Below are 16950 nucleotides of genomic sequence, written 5' to 3' on the forward strand. Positions count from 1 at the left end.
GTCATGTTGAAACGATCTTCCCGAGTAAAGAATCCTATATAATTATTGTTTCTGTGGTTGCAAAAGCATTTGCTCTCAGGCTGGTTTCCTTCAAGCCGTGTCGATTTTACGTCCTTAGAGGGCAGAATCTGTAATATCACATGCTCCGTGTTCATTTCTATAGCCAGGCTAAAACCATTAAGACAAATTCTCTTGGGAACCAGTCCAGGAATGAGTGCTGGGATGCTGATGTAGAATCCACTTTAACGTTCTCCTTCCTCGGCTCTCTCTACGTTTACTAATGGTTAAGAAGGTTCAAATGGATTGCGCGATAATCTAGCGGTAAGAATTCTGGCGTTAAGGTCCGGTACTGAGGGCCTTTCCTGCAGCGCACTTCCAGAGGCTATTATTCATGATTTCAAGAAGTTTTTTTTTTTTTTTCAAAATATATTATATATTTTTTTTCTCCCGTTATGGTTGTAAACAAAGGGCCAAAACACTCAAATGAGAATTTTCCTTTATTTGTATTTGTAAGTGACGTTTTCTCGTCAAATCTTCAACACACTACGTTCAGAGATTCGCTCGACATCATTTCAGGGTTTCTCGGTTTTTTATTTATTTAGTAGTTTTATCGTACAGTCACGACTTGAACACACATTTGAAATATTCAGTCCTTATGCATCTATACAGTTAGAGTCGGGTAGGTTGGCGTGGATGCTTTAGGCTAGGTGTGTCCAAGCAAAGCTCAAGTCTGTGTGTCCAGTGTGAGAACTAATTTATGTATGTGTACGTGTATATGAGTGTGTGTGTGTGCACTTGGCTTTAGAGTCTTGCACTCCTCTTGATATTTCACTGAACAGTAATTTAAAGGTGTATGCAAACCTGCAAAAAAATATATATATATGGTGGAATGGGACATTTGTCAACACGTGGGATCTTTAAACCATCGGCGTTCCATTACATTCGTGTATCCTGAATCCAAATGAGTCTAATAAACAATCCCTAAACAGTTTATTGCCTTCACGGTGACCGTTCAAATGCTCCAAACCTTGCAGCCTGATCGCTAACCTTGAGCCTCAGGAACTTACTGGTTCCTTAAGGGTTCTTTAGAACAAAACAAAACAAAAAATTTACATTTAACCTTTGTTTTTCCAAAAGAATGAGAGTGCACACAATGGAAAAGTCAGACAACTCAAAAAAAAATATATATATATACAGTGTAGACACAATTTACGATCTATATGAAATTCTTGGTGGAACTGTATCGAATGCAAATTATGCAAAACATATGCGAGAATATATTTGCATGAAATGACATCATTATGTAAAACCTTAAATAGACCTGACGTAAACTTTGCATAAGCGTTACACACCCTTGCGTAAACCTTGCACACACCGTGTATAAACCTAGTTTCATTACACTTTACAATTAACTGATGTAAAGCTTACGCAAGTCATACATTAAGCCTTAGGTAAACTTTATGTAAACTTTACATAGACCTGTACGTACAGCTTAGGTAAACCTTACATAACCGTACGTAAACCTTACCTAAAGCTTATGTAAACCTGAAGTAACTGTCATAAAGGTTACACGAGCCAAGCAAGAACTTTATGTGAATCTTAGGTAAATCTTACATCAACCTAACGTAAACGTTACATAAATCTTAGGTAAACCTTACATAAACTAACATAAACTGTACATAAATCTTGCGTGAACATTCTGTAAACCTTATGTAACCCTTACAAAAACCTTACCTAAAGCATACGTAAAACTGACGCAAGCCTTTACGTAAACCTTATCTAAAGTTTTTTAAACGTTAAGATGAAATCGTTACGGTCATTTTATCTCCTTGCTTTATTCTCATTACTGGAAACGTAGCTCATGCAAAATCTCTTAGTGTTCTAACGTTAAGTACGTTAATCTAAAACGGTTTAACTTGGGTCTGCTAACTGGGATGTAAAAATGACGATCAGTGCTTGGTAGGAAAACTGTCCTCATCATAAGCGACGTAACCATAAGTTCACGCGACGTTTCGACACCAATCCGTCACCAATATTGTATACGTTTGATATCCCGACAAAACCGGTTTTGTTTTTTGGTACCAGCCAAAACAACCACACAACGGTGCCGATTTTACCGTTTCTAATTCTAAGCGTAGACCACGCCCACGTAATTAGCCGCTTTAATCCGGCCAACGGAATGCAGGCCCTGTTCCGTAAACCCTGATCAACATTACAAACACGGATACACACGGTACAACATGCAAGCGGAGCTCGGGGAACGAGAGAAAGACGTCTGCACTCGTCTTCATCCGTCTTGTCTGTCTTTCCCGGCTCTTTTCTATACAGTAAATCGCACAGGAAGTGGTGTTCCTCGAATACCCTCTTCAGTAGACGACCAGAGTGGCTTTAATTTCCATCTTAAGACCGTTTTCTTTTCAGTAGTAAAACATATTGAAACTTCAAGCTTAAAAAGGAAAGGAATCTGAAATGTTTGAACAGACGTCATGTTGGAAACGGTCTCTATTTAATGGGTGTGGACGCAAAAGAGAATCGATATTAACCAGAGCTCGTTTGGTCGTGGCTGAAATTGAAGAGATCAGATTTGAAGATGAAAATAAAGGAAGGATGTGAGATCGTGCTGGAATTCGTCCTCTCTGTAGCATGTCTTGCTCTGTCTAAGCGTCTCGGACAAGGCCACTGTTTTAATGCTGCAAAAAGGATGTGGGACGAGGGACTCGTCCCTCGTTGGTGCGTCAAAGAAGGGACAAAGATGTGCTCCTTGACTCTTTATTGGTGGGCGGTTGCCATGGCGGTGCTGACGGGGTGTGCCAGACCGTTGGACCCTGAGGATGACAGGGAGAGCACCGAACTTGAGGAAGACATGGGCCGTGCAGCCTGACACCTGCGCACATAAGACAGGAAGTGATGTCATTAACACGCGACAGGTGAGTTGTACAGGTTCGAAAATATCTTAATACGTGATGACAGGTGATTTTGTGAGGTAACGACAAATCCTCGTAATAACTAATCCCAGATTACTGCTTTAACAACAGTTATCCAGTTCAACTATTTCAGTCTGCTCAGAAAACCATTCGAACTGGCTCATGATGCTAAACTGGTAGCTGAGTGGATGTCACACTGACCAGGACTGGGACTTCCTGACCCGACTGGCCGCTACTTTCTCTCGGTACGATGCGTTGTCCAGTTGCGCGTCTCGGCTTGGCTCCGTCTCTGGCCCCACACTCGGGAAGTCCATTTGAAACAGAGTGGGCGGAGTCGTGTCCAGCTCCAGAAGCATGATGTTTTCAGCCTGGAGTTTAAAAAAAACAGGTCTATTTTATAGTATTAAGGAAGAAAGGCAAGACACACGAACGTGAACTTAGCTGCTTATCTTTCATTCTTTTTATTTTCTATAAACATACCCTGTATCTGGAATTGGCTCCCATCGCTATGGCAACCCTGGCATATTGGCTAATAGGCCGCTTGTAGCCCACGGCAGAGGTGGGTCTCTTCTTCATCTGAGTAAACTTACTGGGAGAGAGAGAGAGAGAGCGAGAGAGAGATCTCGATCATTGCCTGGACAAAAGCACAACACGCAAATTCTAGTGTGTGAATGAGTAAATGCGTGCATTTTCATCCTGAATGCCCTTCTGTTCTCTCCACTCTCTGTGTGAAGAACAGTGAGGCCTTGTGAGGTCTTTGAGGAGAATGTGTGATGATTTTAAACAGTGCCTGATCCTAAACCCGTAGCCACAAACCTCCTTTACTTGTTAGCTAAATGGTAAATTACGCACTTATATAGCGCTTTTATCCAAAGCGCTTTACACTGTGTCTCATTCATGCACACACACACCAATGGTAGCAGAGCTGCCATGCAAGGCGCTAACTTGGCATCGGGAGCAACTTGGGGTTCAGTGTCTTGCCCAAGGACACTTCGGCACATGGAGTCACGTGGGCCGGGAATCGAACCGCCAAACCTTCGACTAGTGGACAACCCGCTCTACCAACTGAACCACAGCACAACCAGCACAATAACTCCATAACAAAACACAAAACATGGCTTGAGGGACACTTACTGATTTTTTTTATCGTCCTAGCAAGCAGAAAATGTGGCATTTACACACACACACACACACTCGTACATATACGTAACGGATCTCACACGCCCCACGGATCCATGCACACGCATCCACAAAGGAATTGAGGTCAAACAATGGCCAAGGTAGCACCAAGGTCAAAGATCAAAGGTCACTCACTTCTCGGCAGGAACGAGAGGTTGGAATTTCCACTGGTCTTCGTCGACATCAAACACCAGCCGGTTCATGATCTTGTTCTTCTCCTCTGGGGGGATGAAGTTCTCGATTATGAGGTACCTGCACATGTATGCGCACACACAGATACACGAACACACAAACGGATAAAGTTCAGAGTCACACTGAGTAAGTACATACTGTAATAGTTTAGATACAGATGTGTGAGTGTGTGTGTGCACTCACTTGAACTTGAGTTCTCTTGTGAGCTCATTCTGCGTCTGCTCCAGTTCCTGTCTGGTTCTGACGTGCTCGTCGTTCACATCCTGGATCTCAGCTTTCACCGACTGCAGTTTAGCGTACAGCTTTAAACAGAGAGAGAGAATCATGAGATGACAGAAGATTCTGACGTCCAATCCACTACTCTGTTGCTCACACTTGGCGTGTTCAATTACCCAGAAGTGGGCCAATCACAGATGGTCTCCCAGGCAACCACATCCCATAATCTACCCAGGCTGGTCTCTTCAATTCCCATACCCTCACCTTCCCTTCATCATCCATCGCACATCCGTCCATTCTTCTATCCATCTATCAAGCCCTTCATCTATCAATGCGAACTCCAGAATATCTATGAATACATTCCATTACCCATCCAATCTATCCCACAGCCATCCTTCCATCCATTCAGCAATCCATCTTTCCCAACCTTCTGATCGTTCCAAAGATATTGCATTTATCTGTATTTTATGAGGGAAGCATTGTCCATCCTTCCTCAAATCCATTCATCCATCATCTAATCAAGCTATCTGTTCATCCATCCATCCATCCATCCATTATTCAATACATTGATCTATCTATCTATCCATCATAGTAATATACATGTATAAACCCGCAAATATACAGTATATAAGAAACCAATCAAATCAGCCCATCTGTACTCATCCGTCCACCCAGTTTATGCATCCATCCTTTCATCAATCCATCCACTGATCCATCCATCCCCATTGTTCCATTCATCATGCTGTCTGTCTAAACCTGTATTCCATCCATCCATCCATCTATTCATCCATTCATTCATCCTTTATTCCATCAGTCCCTCAACCCATCAATTTGTCTATCCATCCATCCTTCCTTGAATCCATCCATCATATTATCTAAACCTTCAAATACAATATCCATCCATCCATCCATCCATCCATCCATTCATCGGTCCTTTTCCAGCTTCATGCAGTGAGTGACAGATGTGATCAGTGTAACATTGAGGAGAGAAGAGGTCGTCCCCTGAGCTGCAGCCAATCAGAGTGCTGGATTCACACTGCAGGGGTTAGGAGGTCAGAAGTGAGGAAGTTATTATGGACCTGCTGATGGGGTTAGAGGGCAAAGGTCAGACGGGTAGTGCAGGACTTGAGGGTAGAAGGAGGGGGTGGTGTTTAGAGAGGCAGTTAATGGTGTATTTTGATGGAGAACTTTGTCTCAAATCCATTATATTTAATGATATCCATTAAATACAAAAACACAATGTAAAGCAGAACAGCATCTCTTCTGCAACTTTTTACCTAAAAGATTCCAGACGTCTTGCGTCCATGCTAACAGTTATTATTTTCAGTTAGCTAGCCCGAGACGTGTGACACGCACGGCAGACATTTTGTCATAGAACTGATGAAAAACGTGTCGTGTTTGTTTTCCATGACAGATTACGATGTACATTAGGAGGAAACAGTCCTGCTGATTAGCAGATTAGCATTGGATTTCACGCTAACTACACACATCCATCTGTACCGTGTTGAGGTAGTCTAAGAAAAGAGGTTAGCATTAGGAGGTTAGCATTAGCGTTGGAGCTAGCATTAGCATCAGCGCCGATGGTGCAGTCTCAGTCTGAGGAAGTTTAAAAACGGACAAACCTTTTTGTACTGATAAAAGGGAAGAAAACGCATCCTCAGGGGTCAAGGGTGTGGTCCAGGGGTCAAAGTTCAGGATTTAAAAAGGAGCAGAGAGGGAACAGACATGTTAGGAAACACAAATTAAAAGTGTGTGTGTGTAGCATAGGGATGACAATGTATTGACTTAGGGCACTTGTGATAGGGCACAGGTCATGGGCCACTTGTCATAAGGCCCTAGTTGTAGGGCACTTCTCCTAGGGCACTTTTCTTAGGGCACTTCTCCTAGGGCACTTCTCCTAGGGCACTTCTCCTAGGGCACTTCTCCTAGGGCACTTGTGATAGGATAAATCTCCGAGGGCACTTGTGATAGGGCACTTGTGATAGGGCACTTCTCCTAGGGCACTTCTCCTAGGGCACTTGTGATAGGGCTCAGGTCATGGGCCACTTGTCATAAGGCCCTAATTGTAGGGCACTTCTCCTAGGGCACTTCTCCTAGGGCACTTCTCATAGGGCACTTGTAATAGGGCACTTGTAATAGGGCACTTCTCCTAGGGCACTTGTAATAAGGCACTTGTCCTAGGGCACTTCTCCTAGGGCACTTCTCCTAGGGCACTTGTAATAAGGCACTTGTAATAGGGCACTTCTCCTAGGGCACTTCTCCTAGGGCACTTCTCCTAGGGCACTTGTAATAGGGCACTTGTAATAGGGCACTTGTAATAGGGCACATCTCCTAGGGCACTTGTAATAGGGCACTTGTAATAGGGCACTTGTCCTAGGGCACTTCTCCTAGGGCACTTGTGATAGGGCACAGGTCATGGGCCACTTGTCATAAGGCCCTAATTGTAGGGCACTTCTCCTAGGGCACTTTTCTTAGGGCACTTGTGATAGGATAAATCTCCGAGGGCACTTGTGATAGGGCACTTGTGATAGGGCACTTGTAATAGGGCACTTGTAATAGGGCACATCTCCTAGGGCACTTGTAATAGGGCACTTGTCCTAGGGCACTTGTCCTAGGGCACTTGTGATTGGGCACTTGTAATAGGGCACTTGTCCTAGGGCACTTGTAATAGGGCACTTGTGATAGGGCACTTGTAATAGGGCACTTCTCCTATGGTATTTCTCATGGGACACTAGTTGGGGCGTATCAAAGGGCATTTGTGATAGAGCACTTCTCACAGGGCACTTCTCGTAGTTCATTAGTTGTAGGGAGCGTATCAAAGGGCACTTGTTATAAGGCACTTGTGATGGGGAACTTGAGACGTGTGTCTCACCTTTTTAAGTTTTTTGGTTTTTGCCTCCACTTCCTGTTGCAGAGACGTGAACGTTTCTCTCAGCTCCAGCGTCTCCTCGTCCTGAATCAACATCTGCTGCTGCATCTCCCGCTCTGTACGCGTCTACACACACACACACACACACACACACACACACACACACACACACTCATGAAGCATTTAAATGGACAGTCAAACCAATAAACAAATAAATAATGCAGGTAGTAATGTAACCAGTGTGGGTGAGTGTTCTGCTCAGATTATATGTTTAAGACTTTATGTGTACTTTAGTGCGTGTGTTTGTGTGTGTGTGTGTGCGTGTGCGTGAGTGTGTGCGTGAGTGTGCGCGTGCGTGTGTGTTATACCTGCTCTGCAATCTCTTGTCGTTTCTGTTCCAGTATCTTCTGCTGTTCGTTGGTGTGATCAATGATGTTCTTTCCTCCAACCAGAAGCTTACTCTCCATTGCCTAGCAACCAAGGAGGCGGGGCAACATCAGGCCCAGGCAGTTTAAAATTTTACATCACACACACACACACACTGATTTTAGAGGTTAGTGTTAGCCCCGCCCCGAAGGCCATTAGGTCTGTTTGTACCAATCTGAAGCCTTTGTTACTGGACTATGTATCGTACACACACACACACACACACACACACACACACACACACACACACACACACACAGATCTGAGTCCTCAATGGATCAGGAAATTTCTCTATCCCACGTCTAAGAATTGGCACAGGACCACATCAAGGAGTCACTTCCTGTTTGTCCCACGCATTAGAATTACCCATGCTTTCATGATCATGATGCACACACACACACACACACACACACACACACACACACACACACACACACACACACACAGGATGCAAAGATGAAAGAAATCACTGTTCTGCTTGCTCATTTTCCCAGCAACAATAATGCAATTATTCTTCTCGTTAACACACACACACACACACACACACACACACACACACGAAACACTTACACACTAGTGCCAGCTCTCACACACAATAACGCTTCAGTGATCTATTTGGAGCTGTTATATTTCTGTAGCCCGCAGAAAAACACTGTGTGTGTGTGAGTGTGTGTGTGAGTGTGTGAGTGTGTGTGTGTGTGTGTGTGTGTGTGTGTGTGTGTGTGTGTGTGTGTGTGTGAGTGTGTGTGTGTGACTGATTTAAAGTCCTAAAAAAGCAGAGAGAAAAACTGTGCTGGGTTAGGGGTATGGGATAGATATCGGTAAGGAAAAATATTTTTATACACACACACACACACACACACACACACACACACACACACTAATTCCCATTAATGAGAGTGAGAGAGACTCCATCTGTAGCTAACTCAGATCAACTGCCACCTCCCCAGCACACACACACACACACACACACACACACACACACACACACACACACACACACACATATATACACACACTGAGTCAGCTGTAATTAGATCAGTATGATGACAGAGACGTGAGCAAGGACAGATATACAGGCAAACATCCTGCTCACTTCCTCCAGCTGCCGAGGTTAATACGGGTCACCTGTAGGGTGAATGTAAGGAATAAACCCCTTGGGGTCGTGCTGTTATGGGAAAATAATCAGTGACGGTGTGGTGTGATGAAGCGGTGTTACTCTCACCACCCTCAAGTTGATTATTTTCCAATAACAGCACAGCTCATAGTTTTATTCCTCTTACATCACAGCAGTTTGCCAACAGTTACAAAAGAACGGCGCTTTTATCCGTTAACAGTTACACTTAATGCTGCGGAACGTCCGTGAGACAAGTTAGTTCCTCGCTTACGTTACAGCAGCTAGAAAACGTCCTACCCTCACCGGCCTCTCTTTCTTAAACTGGAGACTCCTTACAGACTTCACCATATCACCGAATGCACGTTAGCGGACGTTACTATAGAAACGATAACGGAACGGAACGTTTATATGTATAAACCTGCGCTATTGTCAGAGCTCCTGTTAGAGAAAATGAATTAACACCTTCCGACCAATCAGAATCCAGGACACAACAGCGCCGTGTGTAAAGACGGTTCATAAGCAGCGTCCGTCGGGTTCGTGTGGAGTTTATTAGGCGTGACGCTGCACCGGAGGCTGTACGCTGCCGATACTGGTTTGATATAACGTTAATACGGTGTAATATAACAGAGTATAAATATTGATAAATGTATATATTTGTACGTGTGCCATTATTACCATTTGTCAAATTTGTTTGTTACGTTTGCGATTTCTTATCTGTATATTTTTCAGATTTTGTCAGTGATACCAGGAAGTCATAGCTACGGTACGAATCCGAAAGAAAAAAAGAGCAAGAGACAATGAGAGGAGAAAATAAAATGCCAGAGTTTAAAATAGAACGCACCCCCGAGGGGTTTAACAGCTGAGACGTTCTCTCTCTCTATCTCTCTCTATATATATACACACACACACACACTCACACACAGAAATGTGTGACTGTGCACTGAAGCATTATTCAGAAGGACCTTCCAATCCACCCCCCCCTCCCCCCAGCCCCACTTTGTGCATGTTGCCATAGCAACAGCTACTGGGAACGAGAGGAGCTCATTATGCATGCGTACGAACCGGGAGCTCATTGGACGGGAAGAGCAGACGCTGACTCATCAATATTTCAGGAGAGCAGTGATGCATGCTGGGACAGTGGAGAGATGATGAAGACAAAGATAGACACACACACACACACATACACATATATATATACACGTGCACGTACACACAGATTGTTGTGAAGTATAATTAAGGAAAGGGGGAGACAGGAAGAGAGATTGTGATTGTGTGTGTGTGTGTGTGTGTGTGTGTGTGTTTAAAACACATTATCGCATTTCAGACTGCAGCATATCAGTCTCCTTTTCCTCACTAGTGATGTGTTTCCTGTTTTGTTTTGTGATCCGTGCTGTGATTGGTCGAGAGCGCTTCTGTCAGGATGAGGCAGCACTGAGTCATCACCTGTCAGGAAACGACTGCCAGGCGTCCAGTTCTGGATATTTATAGAGCATTACGATAACATCTCCGCTCTCCCTGATCCCTTCCTCCCTGCATCTCTCTCTCCCTCTCTCTCCCTCTCTCCCTCAGCCTAACTATTCCTCACTTCAGCCTCATGTTCATATACCAAGTGATTGCTTCATCCCCTGTGGGTTTTCCTAATAAGCTAAGCACTGCTAACAATGCTAACTTACATAGACATTTTCAAACCCAAAGACACGCCCATCTGTCCCGTCCTGCACAAAGACACGCCCGTCTGTCCCGTCCTGCACAAAGACACGCCCGTCTGTCCCGTCCTGTGCACAAAGACACGCCCGTCTGTCCCGTCCTGTTCAAAGACACGCCCGTCTGTCCCGTCCTGCTCAAAGACACGCCCGTCTGTCCCGTCCTGCTCAAAGACACGCCCGTCTGTTCCGTCCTGTTTAAAGACACGCCCGTCTGTCCCGTCCTGCACAAAGACACGCCCGTCTGTCCCGTCCTGCACAAAGACACGCCCATCTGTCCCGTCCTGTTCAAAGACACGCCCGTCTGTCCCGTCCTGCACAAAGACACGCCCGTCTGTCCCGTCCTGCACAAAGACACGCCCGTCTATCCCGTCCTGGACAAAGACACGCCCATCTGTCCCGTCCTGCACAAAGACACTCCCATCTGTCCCGTCCTCTTTAAAGACACGCCCATCTGTCCCGTCCTGCGCAAAGACACGCCCATCTGTCCTGTCCTGCACAAAGACACGCCCATCTGTCCTGTCCTGTGCAAAGACACGCCTATCTGTCCCGTCCTGCTCAAAGACACGCCCATCTGTCCCGTCCTGCACAAAGACACGCCCCTCTGTCCCGTCCTGTGCAAAGACACGCCCATCTGTCCCACTCATAGACATGCCCATTGGTGGTCTGCAGTGTAAGACACTAAATGGATCGAACATTAGAAACACACACACACACACACACACACACACCTTGTTTTTATATGCCAGTTTTTCAGTCCCACATTACACACTAATACCTCAGACTGTACAGCTTTTAGCACTGATCAATACCTTAACGACCTCTCAGTGAACCACACTTATTCTGCCCGGTAACTGCGATCTGATTGGCTAACTGCAGACATTAAAACAATAAGAGTCGTTTTATTATGATTGGAAGACAGACCCTGATGCCAGCCAATGAGAACTGTAAACACAGAAGTGTGGAAGAATGTGCTTGGGGCTTGGCCTTCAGTTTATTACTTCCCCTTCCCCCCACAACACACACACACACACACACACACACACACACACACAGCCAACAGAATACTAGCTGCCATGATTAGAGACAGCAAGTGCCTTTTGCAAGAACAGCCACTTCAGCATAGATGACTGCCTTCTTAAGGATGTGCAGAAAATATGACATTAAAGCCCATTATCCCTTCATCTCTCACACCACCCACACACACACACACCACCAACACACACACACACACACACACTCACACAGCTTACACTCACACCACACACACTCACAGCACACCAAGGGAACGCTAAATCAGTGATGATTTGATCAATAACGGTTGGGTAATGTTGCTATAAGGACCACACTTCCTGTTTGTATTTGTGTGTGTGTGTGTGTATGTACAGTATATGTGTGTAAAAGTGACAAATTATTCCTAATTTACTTATTCGTTTTACACATTATCCACCCTTCATTTGCGAATTAATCAACTTTCAAAAGTCTTTTATTTGCTCTACCAAGCTAGCGGTATCCACTACTTTGCTGTAAGTAATAAAACACGTCGCGTCATGCCGTTAGAGGAAAATAACCAACGACACACCGGTGCGATGAAGTGCGATGAGTTTCCACACTGATACCACAACGCAAGTTGATTATGTTCCGATAGCGGCACGTCTTGAGGCGCTTTATTCCTCTTACACCACGGCAATTCGCTAACAACGGACATTTTTTAATTCATAGTCGTGGAACGTTCTTGAAACGAGTTCGCTCCTTTTCTCTCTTACGTCACAGAGGCTATAAACACTCGTTCTCTCGCCGCCGTCTCTCTCTCTCTCTCGTGAAGAAAAAATCTCAGCTTGTCGTGGTGACGGAAATGTTACGGATTTTCCGCCGACACTGGAGACTCCTTCCGTAAGTGTCACATAAACATCTCCTTACGGAAAAATGTCAACGCTTTTACGCACGTTTTTAATCTGTTTTTGTGGTGCGGTTACTATAGAAACCGTTAATATAAACCTGCGCTACTGTCAGAGCCGCTGTTCTAGAAAATGAACCAACGGCTTCTGACCAATCAGAATCGACATAACATCACAGTGTGTTCTGTATTAATCTGTAACCCACTTTCATCAGCTTTATATAGTGAAAGAAGACTGAAATCTCTCTCTCGCTCTCTCTCTCGCTCTCTCTCACATTTAAGTTTAAGCATTCTGTTGCTCAGATTGTGTAAGCTTCAGCACACTTGGATGCATGTTTTCTGTAAAAGCCACAAGGAAGTGTGTAATTCTGTCTACAGACTCTTTAGACTTTAATTAAATACATTATCTACATATCATTTAAGACGTCATTATTGTTCTACGAGTCCCTGGAGCGATACATTTCCTTCTGGAGATCTCCTCATTAAACTTTACGAATTAAAACTCTCCACTTTTCCTCGAAATCTGTGAAAATAGATTCGATTATTTAATGGGTCACGTTGCACAGAAGGGCGTGTACTCGACATGCATCTAATTAATGCTCCGCCTCCATGAAATACCCGGATCTGCTGAGGTGTCCAGATGTTTTTACCGTGTTCACGAGTAATTTCATAACACCTTTAAGGAGCATGTAGATGTTTCAGATGATTCCATTTAAACACACTGGAATGTGGACACAAACACACACATAAATATGCCAGTTACATTCTCAAAGTAACTACACACGCACACACACACACCTTGAACTTGGAGGTGAGGAGCGCAGTGGCCTCCTGCTCCTTCTTCAGATCTCCCATCATCCTCTCCTTCTCTTCCAGGAGCTTCTGTTTCTCCTCAGCCACCAGCGACCGGTCGTCCATGATGGCCTCTTTCTCTTGCTCCAGCTTCTCCTGCTGCTCCAGCATGAACTCATGCGCCTCCTTCTCCAACTTCTCCTCATCGTCATCGTCTTCGCCTTCATCTTCCTCATCGTCGTCGTCATCATCCTCGTTCACCTCGTGGTCTGTGCTTCTCTTGAGCCTCCTCTTCCTCTTGGCACTCAGCATGCCTTGTCGGTGGAGTTGTGCCTTGAGCCGGGCGATCTCCAGCTGGAATTCGCGGAGCAGCGCGTCCTTGGGGTCCTCGTTGACACGTGGGACGTTCTTGATGTTCTTGGCGCGGTTGGCGTAGCGCAGCGTGGTCAGAGTCTCCTCGTAGTTGAAGGACGCCGGGCCGAGCGTGGCCACCATCACGGTCTTGGCGTTCCCGCCGAGGGAGTCCCGGAGCAGGCGCGTGAGCTTGGAGTCACGATAGGGCACGTGAGCACCGCGGCCATCGGCCAGCGCCGATACAACGTTGCCCAGTGCAGAGAGAGACAGGTTGATTTTAGTGGCCTCCTTGAGTCGCTCACCACGTGCTCCCGTCTTGCTCTGGCGCTCGCTCCCGGCCAGGTCCACGAGGTTCAGCTTGCCCACCCGGATGTGGTTGCGGCCGTCCGGACCAGGCTGACTGCACTCCACGGTGACGCTAAAGATGGCGTGAGACCGAGAGCTGCGCTCGTTCATGTCCGTGGCACCTACGGATCGCGTCCGGTTTCCCGCGTTCAACACGTGCTCCATCTCCTTGACGTTCTTCGCCACGAAGGACGAAAGGTCTCGGACGTACACACCCGACTCGGGGCTCTCCTTCAGCTCGAGGCGCTTGCTGTGATCGATGGTCAGAAGGTCTCGGATCTCCTCCTGGTAGATCTCGAGGTAGGACGCTCTCACCAGGTACTGCTGGTTCTGAGAGCGGGAGATGTGCGTGAAGATGTGCTCGAAGGAGCTGGGCATGATGCCGCGCCGCTCGGCCTCCGTCCACTCCCCCTGCATCGTGTACGTCTTCCCGGTGCCGGTCTGTCCGTACGCGAGCACCGTCCCGTTAAACCCGCGGAGCACCGAGTCCACGAGCGGCCGCACGCTCTCATCGTACAGGTTGCTCTGCTTGGATCCTGCATCGTACACGGCGTCGAAGGTGAACGTCTTGTCCGGTTCTCCGGGAGCCGCTCGGGGATTCCGCAGCGCCACCTGGCCCAATTTAACGTCCATGTCCACGATGCTGTCATAACCGGTCGCCTCTTCTTTCCGGTTCAGCGGCCGACAGCGCACCACCACCTTCACCGACTCGCACTGCTTGGATTTTAGAGACATTTTATCTCCTTTTTTTTTTCCTTTTCAATCCTCCTTCGATTCCTTCGAGCTGAAATAAGAGAGACGCCGACAAAGCGAGGTGTCGGAGCGCTAGAGAGGATGCGGCAGGGTGGCGGCTCCCGGGGCGCAGCGCATCGCGTCTCTCCGCGCGCACAGCAAATGACCGGGGGCGCGTGAATCTAACGTCAAATCATCAAGAAATAAAGCAATTACCGCCTTCGACCGAGGAGACCCGCTGTGTTCATCAAATCCACCATCACTCTCACTCTCCCTCTCTCCCTCTCTCTCTCCCTCTCGCCCAGCCCCTTCACTGCGGTGCGGTCATGTGGTCCAATCACATTCAAGCCTGAGTATAATCTCAAATATTATCTCAATCATAACAACAATAGAATTATTCCTCACAGGCTTTATTCGTCTTATTATGTCAGGGTGTGGCGCTTTCACATCTAATTCTGTTCATTCTGACATAGAATATAGCCTATAGAATCAGTTCATTTATGTGAATAAATAATCTATAAGATTATATCAGATTATGTTATATTATAATATTCTGTTGTCTCATTAATGATAAAAAAAAAAAGTTGGGAAACATAATCAGTATAAAAGGGAGGATGATAGACGATGAACCTTCCTTGAAATGAATAGCCTATAAATTAAATATATAGGCTAGCTATACTCTTAGAATTAAAGGTTCCAGTTTTTATTCATTTAAGTTGCACAAAGAACCTTTTTACTCTCAAGTTCTTTAGAGAACCCCATCTATGTAGTGCGTGGTGCTTGAGAAGAACCCGAAAATGGTTCTTCACGCCAGTGCTACAAGGAACCGTGTTATCGTAAGTTCTCTTTAAAATAAATAAATAAATAAATAAATAGATAAATAAATAAATAAACCCTTAGTTCTATAAGGAACCAAAGTAAGGTTTTTAAGAGCGATGCTAGGAGAACCATTTCCAGTCCAACTTTATAGGGTTCATGTTAACCTGTTAAAGGATGATATAAGCATTGAAGATCCAATACAATGTTCTGAAGAACCTGTGTAATGAAAGCGTACAGCCCAACTCAAGAACCCTGTACAGGAAAAACGGTTCTTGAGAAGATGAAGGTTGTTTGCAGAACCTGTGGTGCTGTAAAGAACCACTGAAGAACCTTACTCTAGGCTATCTACTGTGTAAAAGTCATGAGTACCTTATTGTTTTTTTGGGTTTTTTTAGTACAGCCTTTGTTATAGATTTTTATTTGATGAGTTCTACGTTACAGAGTCAGTACAAAAACATTTTACATTTCCAAACATTACTTTCCCAACGCAAAATGTGAAATGTTGCAGAAAAATGTTTGTATGTCAGTAAAGAAAGCCGCGTATGCATTTTCTTATCAGAAACCATTCTTAAGCTGAGGCCTGTGTGAAGAACTCTTGGAGAGTTTAGTTACAACCCATTGATTAATGGAAAGGACCACCACCTTTCCATTAATCATGTTGACACTGGTGTATTTCCCCCCTCAGCTAGAAGATAGGAAACACAGAAACAAACCTGATCAGGTAAACCTGATTCCTTTTTCAGCCAGCAGAGGGCGGTGTAGGCTGACATTGCTGACATTTCAACAGTCCCATCAAACATTCATCGGAAAATAATTAAAGCTTTTTAATAAAATAATAATAATAATAATAATAATAATAATAATAATAATAATAATAATAATAATAATAATAACGTATTTAAAAAAAAAACAGTACAGATTAAATCACATATACTCAATCAGCCAAAACATGTTTGGTCATGCTTGAGCCATAAGCTAATGTTGCTAACAAATTCCAGAAGTATACTCTCTCCTTAGCATTGTACAACATTCATGTTTAAATCATTACACACACACATTGAAACAAATCCTTGTAAATAAAAGGAAGGAAAACACTATAGAAGCCATGGAAATGATCCCAAATAAACTACTCGCCTACCTACTAAAGACTTTTTCCACAAATGCGTTTTTGAACTTGGACCTAGTGCGCGTAAACTTTTATAATCGAGCTTATCGATATTCTTCTCACACCAGTTAGTCCATAGCTGTTAAATATGCTAGGTAGCTAGCTAGATAAATCTTTGGAGTACCCTGTCTTAGCTAACCATAATGAGCTAGCTAAATACGGTCATGTAGAAACATTACTATCTGGTATAACTGGTGTTCCAGCAGAAGTCAGTGAGGAG

At 44.9% G+C, this 16950-nt stretch overlaps 1 protein-coding gene across 1 annotated transcript; it reads right to left on the minus strand.

Moving 5' to 3' along the window:
• Positions 1-570: 570 nt before the first annotated feature.
• LOC108257477 (kinesin-like protein KIF3C) lies at positions 571-15047 on the minus strand. Its single transcript, XM_017455294.3, has 8 exons — positions 13322-15047; positions 7749-7850; positions 7384-7506; positions 4479-4597; positions 4239-4355; positions 3405-3513; positions 3126-3292; positions 571-2884 (listed from the first exon to the last, which is right to left on the minus strand). Exons 1-8 carry the CDS (start codon positions 14747-14749, stop codon positions 2770-2772), a joined length of 2280 nt encoding a protein of 759 aa, XP_017310783.1. The 5' UTR covers positions 14750-15047; the 3' UTR covers positions 571-2769.
• Between the last annotated feature and the right edge of the window lie 1903 nt (positions 15048-16950).

The sequence above is a fragment of the Ictalurus punctatus genome, chromosome 2 (genome assembly GCF_001660625.3).
Source record: "Ictalurus punctatus breed USDA103 chromosome 2, Coco_2.0, whole genome shotgun sequence".
NCBI lineage: Eukaryota > Metazoa > Chordata > Actinopteri > Siluriformes > Ictaluridae > Ictalurus > Ictalurus punctatus.

Coding starts and splice junctions, on each gene's coding strand:
- LOC108257477 (XM_017455294.3), bottom strand. CDS start 14,749: ATGTCTCTAAAATCCAAGCAGTGCGAGTCGGTGAAGGTGGTGGTGCGC. Junction 4,598..7,383: donor AAACCAAAAAACTTAAAAAG/GTGAGACACACG, acceptor CTCTGTTTAAAG/CTGTACGCTAAACTGCAGTC. Junction 3,514..4,238: donor CCTCTCGTTCCTGCCGAGAA/GTGAGTGACCTT, acceptor TCTCTCTCCCAG/TAAGTTTACTCAGATGAAGA.